This window comes from Lithobates pipiens, unplaced genomic scaffold (genome assembly GCF_037356315.1).
Source record: "Lithobates pipiens isolate NorthernLeopardFrog02 unplaced genomic scaffold, aLitPip1_a1.2 Scaffold_35, whole genome shotgun sequence".
Taxonomy (NCBI): domain Eukaryota; kingdom Metazoa; phylum Chordata; class Amphibia; order Anura; family Ranidae; genus Lithobates; species Lithobates pipiens.
In genome coordinates, this window is record NW_027507811.1 from 17,835,378 (window position 1) to 17,848,867 (window position 13,490).

The 13,490-nt window shown below is 42.1% G+C and overlaps 1 protein-coding gene across 1 annotated transcript; it reads right to left on the reverse strand.

The window, feature by feature from the left end:
• Positions 1-3,153: 3,153 nt before the first annotated feature.
• On the reverse strand, positions 3,154-11,099 carry LOC143955617 (uncharacterized). The gene is made up of 6 exons (XM_077465710.1): positions 10,939-11,099; positions 10,725-10,822; positions 10,477-10,620; positions 10,289-10,363; positions 9,797-9,938; positions 3,154-8,181 (listed from the first exon to the last, which is right to left on the reverse strand). Exons 1-6 carry the CDS (start codon positions 10,970-10,972, stop codon positions 6,446-6,448), a joined length of 2,229 nt encoding a protein of 742 aa, XP_077321836.1. The 5' UTR covers positions 10,973-11,099; the 3' UTR covers positions 3,154-6,445.
• Between the last annotated feature and the right edge of the window lie 2,391 nt (positions 11,100-13,490).

Consider the following 13,490-nt stretch of genomic DNA (forward strand, 5'->3'; position numbering starts at 1 on the left):
AGTCATGTTTCCGTTGTAACGGAATTTGGATCCAAAATTCATCAACTAAATTTCGTATCTCGAATCTTAGGAAATTCATACTAAACAAATCGTACATGTCAAATAAATGTTTTGTTTTTTTAGGATTTATCTGCTCTATAAACCAGAGGCTCTGGATAGACAATTGAATAAATGGTTCTATATTTAGGATGTATCTGCTCTATAAACCAGAGGCTCTGGATGTACAGTTGGATGAATGGTTCTATGTTAAGATGTAAAAAGAAAAAAGAGAACTGCGCAATCCCTAATATTTCCTATTAGGATATAAATCACCCCACAATGAAAAAAAGGTGCTCAATATGACTTAAAAGTCAAAAGTAAAATCCATTAACTACATGCAAAATATGAAGTAACATGCATTGTCACCCATTAGTGTAAACATAAACCTATTGGCATATAACACTGAGTCTGCGTGATCCCAGCACTCGAAAAAGGGGAACAAAATTTAACACAGTAAAAAATGTGCAGGACGGAAAAATACATTTCAGAAATGTTAGTTATGTTACTAATTTAAATGTGTTGGTTTGTTTCGGATCTCGTTTAGTATCGTTTTGTTAAATTTTGTTCCGTTTATAAATTTTATAACGCATTCCAAACTTTTGGAATGATTGCAATTCTGTGTGAAGAATAGCTGGTTGTTAAGGAGTGGGCTGGGAAGCCGGCCGCCGCTTTGTTTACAACCGTTGACTCATCAGCTGTCAACGGGCTTCCCCACATACATGAATGTAAAACAAAAGAATGCCGGCAATGAAAAATGCTGAAAAACACTGTGTGGGGCCCCCCCAATTTACAAAGGGGGCTCCTAGATCCCAAAGTACCAAGTACCCCTATCCATTCACCAAAAAAGTGTAAAAAAAGTGAGTAAAGACATAACTAGTTTTTGACTCACTCGTCCCACCCTTTTCTGGCCTGCCCAGCCTGGTATGGATTAGGGGGGACCCCACGCTGTTATTTTCTGAATTTTCTATTGTCAGCATTCTTTTGTTTACATTCAGCTGTCAGTGGGGAAGCCCACTGACAGCTGATGAGTCATCGTTTGTTAAGAATGCGGCAGCCGCCTTCCCAGACCGCTTACTTAACAACCAGGTGTTCTTCACAGAATTTGAAACAGTTAATAATTTTGCGACCAATCAAAATTGTTCCAAAAATGTGGAATTCGTTAGAAAACAAATATTTGAAATGTAAATGTAATCATTTCAAATAATTGTATTACTATTTCATTCTGAGTTTCGCATACATCCTAATTTCCGAATAACCAAAAATTAATCTGAACTTATATTCGGACTGAAATGAATTACGCGTGTCTAACCAGAGGCTCTGGATGTACAGTTGGATAAATGGTTGTATAGGAAGGATCTATCTAATCAGTAAAAAAAGTGGCTCTAGCTGGACAGCTGTAAAATTAGTTCTATATTTTGGCATCATCAGTCTCTGAATCGGGACACTACTGTATTATTTACAGGTGTAATATGCCCGCTCAGTCACTCTGAAATTGAAGGCTTTTCTTACAGGCTGAGTATCTGTGATGGAAATTTAACAATTTTCCTTCTTCATTCTCCTAATATTTTTTTTATTTCTAAGTGCAATGTGCTTGCTCTCTCCCTATGAAATTCTGAACTATCTACAAAAGGCTTAATAAAGACAACTATTTGTGCTTCACATACATTCTGACTGTGCTCTCTCTCTGAAATAGCAGACTTTCAAAGGCTGCTGCAAATATGTAGTATGTTTCGGTCTTCAGTCTTAAAAAAATAAGTTTTTAAAAAAAAATCAAGACTAAATCTGCACAGTCTCTACCTCTGACATTGCCTCTTAGCTAAAAAAGGAGAACATACTGCCCAAAGAATACATTCTGTTTTTCCTGTTTGTGACTCTGGAAAGCTACACTTAAATTTAGTTACATATTACACTGGCCAAGTCCCTTTGTCTTCCATTTTGGCCTAGTAACAACACTTACACGGTGTGCAGAGAGTCAGTGAAATATTTCTGGCTCTTGACTCTGACATAATAAACACATTTTTTTTGTTAGAAGAACATACAGTGCCTTGAAAAAGTATTCATACCCCTTGAACTTTTTCACCTTTTTTCATGTTACAACCAAAAACAAAAATGTATTTTATTGGGATTTTATGTGATAGACCAACACAAAGTGGCACATAATTGCGAAGTGGAAGGAAAATGATAAACGGTTTTCAGAATGAAAAAATAAAATATCTGAAAAGTGTGGTGTTCCATTTTTCTTCAGCCCCCCGAGTCAATACTTTGTAGAAGCATCTTTGTCTGCAGTTTCAGCTGTGAGTCTTTTTGGGGGTGTCTCTACTAGCTTTGCCCATCTAGAGAGAGAAATGTTTGACCATTCTCTGTAAAATCGATGGAGAGCATCTGTGAAGAATAATTTTCAAGTCTTGTCAAAGATTCTCAATTGGATTTAGGTCTGGACTTTGACTGGGCCATTCTAACTCATCAATATGCTTTTATTTAAACCATTCCGATTCCATTGTAGCTCTGGCTGTATGTTTAGGGTTGTCCTGCTGGAAGGTGAACCTCAGTCTCAAGTCTTTGGCAGACTCTTAACAGGTTTTCTTCTAAGATTCTAAGATCCATCTTCCCATCAACTCTGACCAGCTTCCCTGTCCCTGCTGAAGAAAAAAAACATGATGCTGCCACCACCATGTTTCATGGTTGGGATGGTGTGTTCAGGGTGATGTGCAGTGTTAGTTTTCTGCTACACATAGCATTCTGTTTTTAGGCCAAAAAGAAATAAATGTTGGTTTCATCTGACCAGAGCACCTTCTTCCATATTGCTTCTCGCAAACTGCAAAACGGGACTTCTGCATCCGCTAAGAATGCAGTTTGAATGACTTTTCTTCAAATGTTGACCTGTAAGCTGCTTGAAAAGACCCTCTTTCCTGCTGAAAGATAATTTGTCTAATTTTTTTTTTACCATTGGTACATATCCCTCAGGCCATTGCCTAGTTCTCTGTGTTTGGCAATCTCTTGCCCAGAAAATGGCCATTACTGATCTCTGAGGTTCAGCTACAGGATTCGCTCAATTAAACCCAGGTACTCATCCCTATTTATAATTATGGCAAAACAAAAGAATGAAAAACAAACTGAAATTGATGCACAAATTTATAAAGTACACATGTTAATTGCATGAATACATAAATTTTTAACAATGTTTTATAATGGTTACCATTATAGACAGGAATAATTTTATTTATTATCATTCATGTCCTTTCATAAAACACTTACACATTTGACATCATTGTAAAATACTATGGTTCTAGTTATTCTATTTTGTGGATAATACATCTTCCCATTTTTATCAAAAGATATTGGAATACCTTCTTTTCATCTGGGATTCTGCCATACGTTTCCTGAAAGTGTTCATAGCGTAGAACCCAGATCTCTGGGATTAGCTCGACCTACAGTGCTGGAGAATTCTATCACTGGAGCTCCTATCAGCTCCAGTCTCTTCTGAAGTGTCCACATCACTAAACACTCTCTGCACCCCTATGTTGTATTTTTTCTCAGTGCCTGTACTACAGCTCTCCCCCACCATCCACACTACATTTTCCAACAGCTCTCCTCCACCATCCACGCTACATTCTCCGACAGCTCTCCTCCCACCATCCACGCTACATTCTCCGACAGCTCTCCTCCCACCATCCACGCTACATTCTCCGACAGATCTCCTCCCACCATCCACACTACATTCTCCGACAGATCTCCTCCACCATCCACACTAGATATGTGCACACTGAAATATTTCATTTAGAAATTTCATTTTTGTACGAAAAATACGTTTATTTAGTTACTACCGAAATTCGTTTTTATTTATTTCGTTTTTCGTAAAAAAAAATGCATTCGTCCGAAAATCCAAATTAAGGTTGAATCTGTCATTGAAGGCTTATGGTGTCTGTCGAATGTTCAACGAAGATTCGACGGAGCAGCTAAACTGTATCACTCCGTATAGTTTAGCTGCTCCGTCGAATCTTCTTAGGCCGCGTACACACGGGCGGACTGTTCGCCCAACTTTGTCCGCTGAACAGTGTTTGGGCGGACAGTCCGCTCGTGTGTGGGCTTTCAGCGGACAGTTTCAGCGGACAGTTTGACGGACAAGGTTTTTCGGAATTTCCGAAAAACTGTCCGCTGAAACCTTGTTTCAGCGAACAGTCCGCTCGTGTGTAGGCTTGTTCGTCAAACAAAGTTGCGCGCATGCTCAGAAAGGATTTTCACGCCGAAAGCTATAATGCAGTGTATAGGACGTCGTATTTTTCGTCCCGTCGTACGTGCCGTTCACGTCATCGCGCACGGTTTCAGCAAACTGTTCGTCCGTCGTGTGTGGCCATGTCCGTCCATGCTAAGTTTGAGCGGACTGTTTGCCGAAACTGTTTGACGGACAAAGTTGGGCGAACAGTCCGCGCGTGTGTACGCGGCCTTAGAACTTTTGACAGACACCATAAGCCAAAGATTCGACTTTTGTATGTTTTTCGCTGCTTTGTCGAATCTCTGTTGTTCATGTTGAATGTATATAGTTCAAACAGAAAATGGACTGGTGATAGTGATCACTGATCAGACAGGTAACAAAATAGGGTATATAGAATCTATAAAGAATCTCAATCTATAATATAGAATCTATAATAATAAATCCCCCCCACAACACGGGCAGCCTCTGAGGCTATCACAACACTAGCAACACTAGTATCACTATAAAGTTCACAACACTAACACAATAGCAGCAGATTATTATGAAAAAGTTAAGTTGAACTGTAGCTTGCTTCACTATTGTTCTGCTGCTGTGCTTATGCTTAATTGCTAAATAATTCAGGTTCTCTAACAAACATACCAGCTAAGATTGACTGTCTTCTGAAATGATTCAGTGTGTGTGTCTCTCTCTGCTAGCAATCGTTAGTGAAAGTAAGTTGGCTGTACGTGTGTACTTAGTTCTAGCGATTTTACTGCTCCTCCTCTTTGGTTACAATCAGCCAATAACATTCATCATCATCATTTTTATTTTACTTCCCCCACCCAATTCCAGCAGCGATCTTTTCTATCTATGTCGAATCTTTCCTATCTATGTCAAGTCTTTTCTCTCTATGTAGAATAATCCTGTACTAATAGAGTTAAGCTCAGGCACATTCGACCAGAGGTTCGATAGACACAGATTGTTATTGTCAGCATCATGTCGAATCTCCTATCTATATTGAACTGTTGTCACAACGAAAACGAAAGTAAAGCATTTGTTTTTGTCGGATCTTTTGTTTTTCGGATTCTGCACTTTCGTTATCGTTACCTGAAATACCTGAAATTTGGACGAAAATGCATTCGGACGAAAACGAATGCACATGTCTAATCCACACTACATTCTGCGACAGCTCTCCTCTACACTACATTCTCCGACAGCTCTCCTCCACCATCCACACTACATTCTTCAACAGCTCTCCTTCCCACTACATTCTCCGATAGCTCTCCTCCACACTACATTCGCCGACAGCTCTCCTCCCACCATCCACACTACATTCTCCGACAGCTCTCCTCCCACCATCCACACTACATTCGCCGACAGCTCTCCTCCCACCATCCACACTACATTCTCCGGCAGCTCTCCTCCGCCATCCACACTACATTCTCCGGCAGCTCTCCTCCGCCATCCACACTACATTCTCCGGCAGCTCTCCTCCGCCATCCACACTACATTCTCCGACAGCTCTCCTCCGCCATCCACACTACATTCTCCGACAGCTCTCCTCCACACTACATTCTCCGACAGATCTCCTCCACCATCCACACTACATTCTCCGACAGATCTCCTCCACCATCCACACTACATTCTCCGACAGATCTCCTCCACCATCCACACTACATTCTCCGACAGATCTCCTCCACCATCCACACTACATTCTCCGACAGATCTCCTCCGCCATCCACACTACATTCTCCGGCAGCTCTCCTCCGCCATCCACACTACATTCTCCGGCAGCTCTCCTCCGCCATCCACACTACATTCTCCGGCAGCTCTCCTCCGCCATCCACACTACATTCTCCGGCAGCTCTCCTCCGCCATCCACACTACATTCTCCGACAGCTCTCCTCCGCCATCCACACTACATTCTCCGACAGCTCTCCTCCACACTACATTCTCCGACAGATCTCCTCCACCATCCACACTACATTCTCCGACAGATCTCCTCCACCATCCACACTACATTCTCCGACAGATCTCCTCCACCATCCACACTACATTCTCCGACAGATCTCCTCCACCATCCACACTACATTCTCCGACAGATCTCCTCCACCATCCACACTACATTCTCCGACAGATCTCCTCCACCATCCACACTACATTCTCCGACAGCTCTCCTCCCACCATCCACACTACATTCTCCGACAGCTCTCCTCAGCCATCCACACTACACAGATTTTTCTGGTGTTTTACAAGATTATCTTTCCTAAGGAAAGATTTCTCACACTGTGAACATGAATAAGGACGCTCACCTGTGTGAATTCTCTGATGTTTAGCAAGGTATTCTTTATGAGAGAAAGACTTCCCACACACTGAACATGAAAAAGGACGCTCACGCAAGTGAACTCTCTGATGTTTAACAAGGTCTCCTTTACGAGTGAAAGATTTCCCACACTCTGAACATAAATAGGGATGCTCACCTGTGTGAATTCTCTGATGTTGAACAAGGTTTCCTTTAAAAATAAAAGATTTTCCACACTCTGAACATGAATAGGGATGCTCACCCGTATGAATTCTCTGATGTTTAACAAGGTCTCCCCTATGATTGAAAGATTTCCCGCACTGTGTACAAGAATATGGACGCTCACCTGTGTGAATTCTCTGATGTTCAACAAGGACTTCTTTATGAGAAAAAGATTTCCCGCACTCTGAACATGAATAAGGACGCTCACCCGTGTGAATTCTCTGATGTTTTACAAGACCTCCTTTATGAGTGAAACGTTTCCCGCACTCTAAACATGAATAAGGACGCTCACCTGTGTGAATCCTCTGATGTTTGACAAGGTCTCCTTTTTGAGTGAAAGATTTTTCACACTGTGAACATGAAAAAGGACGCTCACCCTTGTGAATTCTCTGATGTTCAACGAGGTATCTTTTATGAGTGAACGATTTCGCACATTCCGAACATGAAAAAGGACGCTCCCCAGAGTGAATTCTCTGGTGGGTAACAAGATGATCGTTCCTCATGAAAGATTTCCCACACTCTGAACATGAATAAGGACGCTCACCATTGTGACTTCTTTGATGTTGAACAAGGTTTCCTTTTTGAGTGAAAGATTTCCCGCACAAGGAACATGAATAAGGACGCTCACCCCTGGAAATTCTCTGATGGTTATTAAACAATTCTTCATGATTGAAAGATTTCGCAGACTTTGAACATGAAGAAGGATGCGTATCCATGTGGACTCTCTGATGTTTAACAAGATTATCTTTCTTACGGAAAGATTTCCCACACTCTGAACATGAATGAGGACGCTCGCCCGTGTGAATTCTCTGGTGTCTAACAAGGCCATCTTTCTTATGGAAAGATTTTCCGCACTCTGAACATGAATAGGGGCGCTCACCGGTGTGAATTTTCAGATGATTAACAAGGCCTCCTTTCTGAGTGAAAGCTTTTCCGCACTCTGAACATGAATGAGGACGCTGACCAAAGTGAATTCTCAGATGTTTAACAAGGTTATCTTTCTTATGAAATGATTTACCACACTCTGAACATGAATAGGGACGCTCACCCATGTGAATTCTCTGATGTGAAAAAAGGTTTCCTTTCTGAGTGAAAGATTTCCCGCACTCTGAACATGAGAATAGATTCTCAACTCTGCGAACCCCTTCATAGGGTGAGGAAGTTTCCTTGGGATTAGAAGGATCTGTTGATGGATCTGCAGTGTGAGATCTTACATGGATATTTCCAATCATAGTATGTGATTGATGAGAAGATTCCCCCTGATCAGAGGGATCCATTGATGTCTCCAGACAGGAAGGTCTGTGATGTATATTTTGTGTATTTGGATTTCCTCCTGGAGGATCCTGTGTGATGACATTATCTTCTGACTTACAATCAGCAGATAATAGAAGACGTCTCTCCGAGGAATTCCTGACATCACATCCATCTGTTGGAAAGAAGTTAAAAAAAAAAAAAAAAAAGGCAATAGTTCATAAACAAATAAATAACTGGAGTTTTAGCTTTACCTCCCCGTGAAATTAAAAATACAAGAAGCATGTGTCCAGTGAAATATTACACATGGAGATCCATACTCCAGATGTGCCAACTCCAGTGCACTACAAGACAAAAGCTTTTTTACCAGAAATTACATTACCACCACCATTTGAGGTCATACACGCCTTACACATTTACAGGTACAGAAAGTGTGCAAAGGATGGAGATGGCCAGCTTGGCACGGATCACTACCCAACACAAGACAAAAAGGTAGAAACCACCACAATTACTTCAGGAGGCCTTGCACACCGTGGTTCTAGGTATGGTTGGTAGGAGGGTTCTGTTCTGCAGCGGGCCCTAACATAGGGATGCCAAGCTACCCTGACCTACAGAACCTCCATTACCGGACCACCACTCTCTCCCCAAACTGGCTACTCCTCCTTATCACTCCATGACATCAAAAGTGAACTGAATTGTACATTTCATTCCACATTTCTCCCTGATAAACTGTAAAGCATCTTCTCTTCAAAAAGTAACAGACAGTTACTCTTATCCAATAAGTTCTTTACTGAATAAAGATATAATTACAGTTCTGTCCAGGTTCCATAGAAGTACATATCAGGGATATACAGAATCACAATTGGTTTTCCACTCTCTCTCTCTCTAATAACAATGTACCGGATTTGGCTGTGCTGTTTGGTGTTGTTCTTAACTTTTTTATAGCTTAGTTACATCCCCGTAAATAGCCTCAAATGTCCAATCCTCTGAACCCATCCCGGGGGTCCCTCTAAGGGGAAACTCCACCATACAGTTCAGTTCACTTCTGTACAGCGTCCTCACTGATCGTCTCAAATACACGGGCAGACCACGAGGTCCGGTCTCCTCCTACATATATCACTTCAGAAGCAGGAAGTGACACGTGCAGGGGAAGGCACATCACAGCACCAAGTGTTAAAGAGGAAGTAAACCCTGATGAGTTTACTTCCTCTTCCATTCCCTGCAAAGGTAAAGCATAATGGACTACTATGCATCGCATAGTAGTCCATTATGTGTCACTTACCTGACACAGGAGCCAGCGAAGTCACCGCTGTCCCCTGTAGTCCGGCGCATCCATCTTCTTGGTGGGTCTCGCTGCTCCGCCACTGTCATTCGGCGAAGCCGTGATGACGTCACTCCCGCGCATGCGCACGGGAGCCGCCACTCGCGTCATATCGCCGTTGACCGCTGCGCGCTCAGTGCGCATGCGCCGTAGACAGCGGTGCCTGTCTTTCGGCAAATATCTCCTAAACCGTGTAGGTTTAGGAGATATTTCTTGGACCTACAGGTAAGCCTTAATCTAGGCTTACCTGTAGGTCAAAGTTGGTTGTAAGGGTTTACAACCACTTTAGTCCTTCACACATGCCACACATTAACCCTTTATTAGACAAAAATATTTAACCTTTTAGCGCCTGTCTACAGGGTGATGTGAAGATCTGATAATTATCTAACATTTTCCCTTAAACTACAATCCTTATACTGGGAAGTAAAATGAGACTGTGAGACATTTCTTCCATAGCGCTTATACTTACTTGTGTCGATAAGTAGAAACATTTCTTCCTGTTCACTTTTCATAGTCACCCCACCCTCCTCCATGGACAGCCGATCACCCACCACATACGTCTCTACTTCTTCCTCTTTAACCTCAGCTTTTATATTAATCCGTTCTTCACCCTAAACCCCAAAATAATAGAAAACATCTATTAAAGTCAACTCAAGGCAGATATTATAAAAGAGAAAAATAACATATCATTCAGTATGTACCCGCCACTGGAAGAGCACATAAAGGAAGAGGACCCATAAAGACATGTGACTGAGCTTAAGACCCACAGAGGAATAGAATGTATACGAATTAAAAAGAAAAATGTAGGGCACTCAAAAGAGCTGGACATGGGGATAGGGGGTGCGGGGAACAAAGGCTGCCCTTCAGATGTAGAAGTAAGCATTAAAACAAGAGACTACATAGAAATGTCATCTCATAGCTTAGAATATATATTTAGATCTACTTGCCCAGTCCTACCTACCTGATCATGGGGAGGGATGTTGTTATCCTTCTGTATGGAATCCCAGGAACACAGAGGAAGGGGAAATTTCACATCCTAAACCACAAAGGATGATAAAATAAATTATTAAAAAGGCACAAGATATTACAAAATAAAATATCTCATAGCTTAAAATACTATAGAGTTTCTAGTGGCTCAGCTCTACCTACCTGACAATGGTGAGGAATGGTGTGATCTTCCTGTGTGGAATCCCGGGAATACAGAGGACCTCCCTCCTTCATAGACTGCTCATCCCAAAACCTCTCTTCTTTTTCCACTTTAACCTCAACTTTGATGTCTTTCAGTTCTTCACCCTAAACCCCAAACATGACAGAATAGATTGGTAAAAGGAAACAAGAGTTGACATAGAGGAATGTTATCTCAAAGCATACAATTGTAATTGCTCAGTCCCACCTACCTGATGATGGTGAGGGATGGTGTGATCTTCCTGTATGGAATCCCAGGAATACAGAGAACGGGGACATCTCTCTGGTGGGTTCCCATTACTGGATCCATCTGTAGGAAACACACACACTGACTGAATACATTGTTTCTATGTGTTTATCAGATGATGGGGGATCTAGGTGGAGCCTCCGTACTGCTCTCTCCTTTACAATAAAGTCTCCTCTTACCCGGTGATGTGAGGGGCGGCTGATTCTCCATCATGGCGTCCTTGTAGAGATCCTTGTGTCCTTCTAAATAAATTAAAATGTTATTACCTCCTCTGCTGCCAATTCCAATGTCCTCTCTTTGCTTCCTCACAACTCACCTCTCACCTGGAAGTTACTTTATTTAGACTACTACATCACTTCCTGTTCATAAGTTGCATTATTTCCTGTCTATCACTTCCTGTCTGCACCTGACATCACTTCCTCCCCAGTTCTGGTATCACTTCCTGTGTCTGTACAGTCAGGCTCTTCCTGCCTCTGTGGTTCACCCGGTATAATAGGAAAAGATTTCCACCTTGAGCGTTATGTAATTAAAGGGGAGAGCCTCCAATTATTTAAAAGAATGCAAATTCTAACTTACACCACAGCCTGAAATAATCTGTTAAATTAACTAAGTAATAGGCGGAAGTAGAACACTATCTATGTTATCCTCTACTCTCTGAATTTCCTATATTGTTACCCTCCCCTTCTCAATGTTATTCCCTTACTTATAGTTGTACAGGCTGACTAGCGGCTCAATGTGGTGACCTCCCAGACCTACAGCGTGAACACATTTGGGTTAGGCTGGATTGGGCCATTAAGATTTGAACAAAGCCTATTTTATATGCCTTTACAATGTTTTTTTTTTTCATTACAATGATATGTACCATTTACAACAATCTTAATTGTTATGTCCTCTTTTGATAAAATAAAAACAAAAATGGATAAAAAAAGGGGATTTCCATCTATTTTCAGTATGTGAATATTATAAGATAACACTGCAATGGTTTGTAGCACTGACCCCCGAAGGAGCTGCTGGTTTGATTGGGCTTACCGTTACCTTCTCCTCCTCGATCTGTGTCTAGGGGTTCCCGTGGTAGATGGCCCAGTAAACTCAGAGACGACGACAGATGCGCATAAAGGGATTTTTATTTGCAAAACGCAGACAACGAACAATCTCTTAAAATAGGATCAGAGGGTTAGGAAGGAAGTTCAGGTACTCTTAGTGCTTACTTTGACTAAATCCAGAGAATAGCCATTCACAACTGGATGTTCACTCAAGTTGGACAGTCCCTCTCTCACAAGGCCTAGCAGCCAACAAGGTGCTTACTCAGGAACAAGTCTCTGCCACAGACGTTGTAGAACATACAGGAATACGTCTCTGCCACAGACGGTGTTGTAGACTTCAGGAAACTAACACTTATGGAACACTCATGTGATACCTGGATCTTTCAGCTAGCTTGGCGATAACCATGATACAGGATTCACTTAGGTACTTCAGCCCTTCCAGGCTCTTGCTAAGAAGCCAACCCATACGTGGTCTTATTCTGAAGAGTCCTCCCCTGGATAGCTATGAAGTTACTGGGCCTCTCCAACTACCAGAGACAGCACCGGACCACCTCGGAATCCTCCTTTAGTTTCCTTGGCTCGGGCTAGCCAGCCCTGAGATAACAAGTCGGGTGGATCTGTACCCCAGGCCATAGCCTTCCTGGGGGCTGGTCAGGAGGAACAGGACCATGGAGTCAGAACATCCTTCTGGACTGGAACCTCGAACCACGTGACATCTGCATCTTAAGTACCCTCTCCTAGAAAGCACAGCAAGAGGACACTCCCACTGGGTGGGCTTAGAGAGAGAGTAAACTTAAAGAACCCAACTAGACTGTGGTTCCATGCCTACAAGAAGAGACAGCGCCCCCGTGGCCAGGCCGAACATTCTGCATTCCAGTCAGACTGATGCTGAGGTCCAAATTTACAACAATTGTACCCAAACCAAACTGCAGTTCAGGTGTAACCTTAACTCTCAAAAACATATAGCGCATGCTCTTCAGGAGACGGTGCTAAAGGTTAAAAAAATAAACACCAGATCCTGTCACCATCTTAAAACATTGCTGGTAAAAGTATGGAAAAAATAAGTATGTGAATGGCTTACTTGTTGAGTTTTTTTCCCTTTACAATTTTTTTTCCTCCCTTGCATTGCATGTTTATGTGTCTGTAAGACTCTCATTTGTTCCTTTGTAATGAAGAAGCAGGGGTCAAGTCCTGGGGAAAAAAGTGTGGGAACTCCCACCCAAGAACCACTCCCCCACCAACAAAAAAAAAAAAGATATACGCTCATATGCATGGACACTTCAAAAGTGGTATTTTTCATCCAATTTTCATATTGTGTGTATGCAGCTTAACTGTTAGTACATAAAAAAAAAAAAAAAAACAATCCTCAATAAACATAAATACGGTAATTCTCTGAATAATCAGCATTCATTTAATTGTGCTTCCATGCAAATGTGAACAACATGAGGAGACAGAAAATCAGGAGGGGCCAGCAGGGAGGAGCGCATCACGAGAGGTCTGACTAAATACAATCTCTTAGCAGCAGGGACCTGATCTATCCATCAGTTAGCTGTGATTGACAGGTGGATCGAAGAGGATGCTGTCATGTGGCCCCCTACTGGCAATGCCTGAATGGTCAGTCCACACTTGGTGTACGGCACTTACTATAGCGAGCTGTGTCGGCGGCTGCTGGTGTAGCACCTGCCATA

Bases quoted from the DNA above. Each gene is read 5' to 3' on its own strand.
- LOC143955617 (XM_077465710.1), bottom strand. From the start codon at position 10,972: ATGATGGAGAATCAGCCGCCCCTCACATCACCGG. The intron at 9,939-10,288 runs GTAGGTAGGACT...TTTGGGGTTTAG, and splicing joins ACATCCCTCCCCATGATCAG to GGTGAAGAACGGATTAATAT. The intron at 8,182-9,796 runs GTAAGTATAAGC...TCTTTCCAACAG, and splicing joins GTTTCTACTTATCGACACAA to ATGGATGTGATGTCAGGAAT.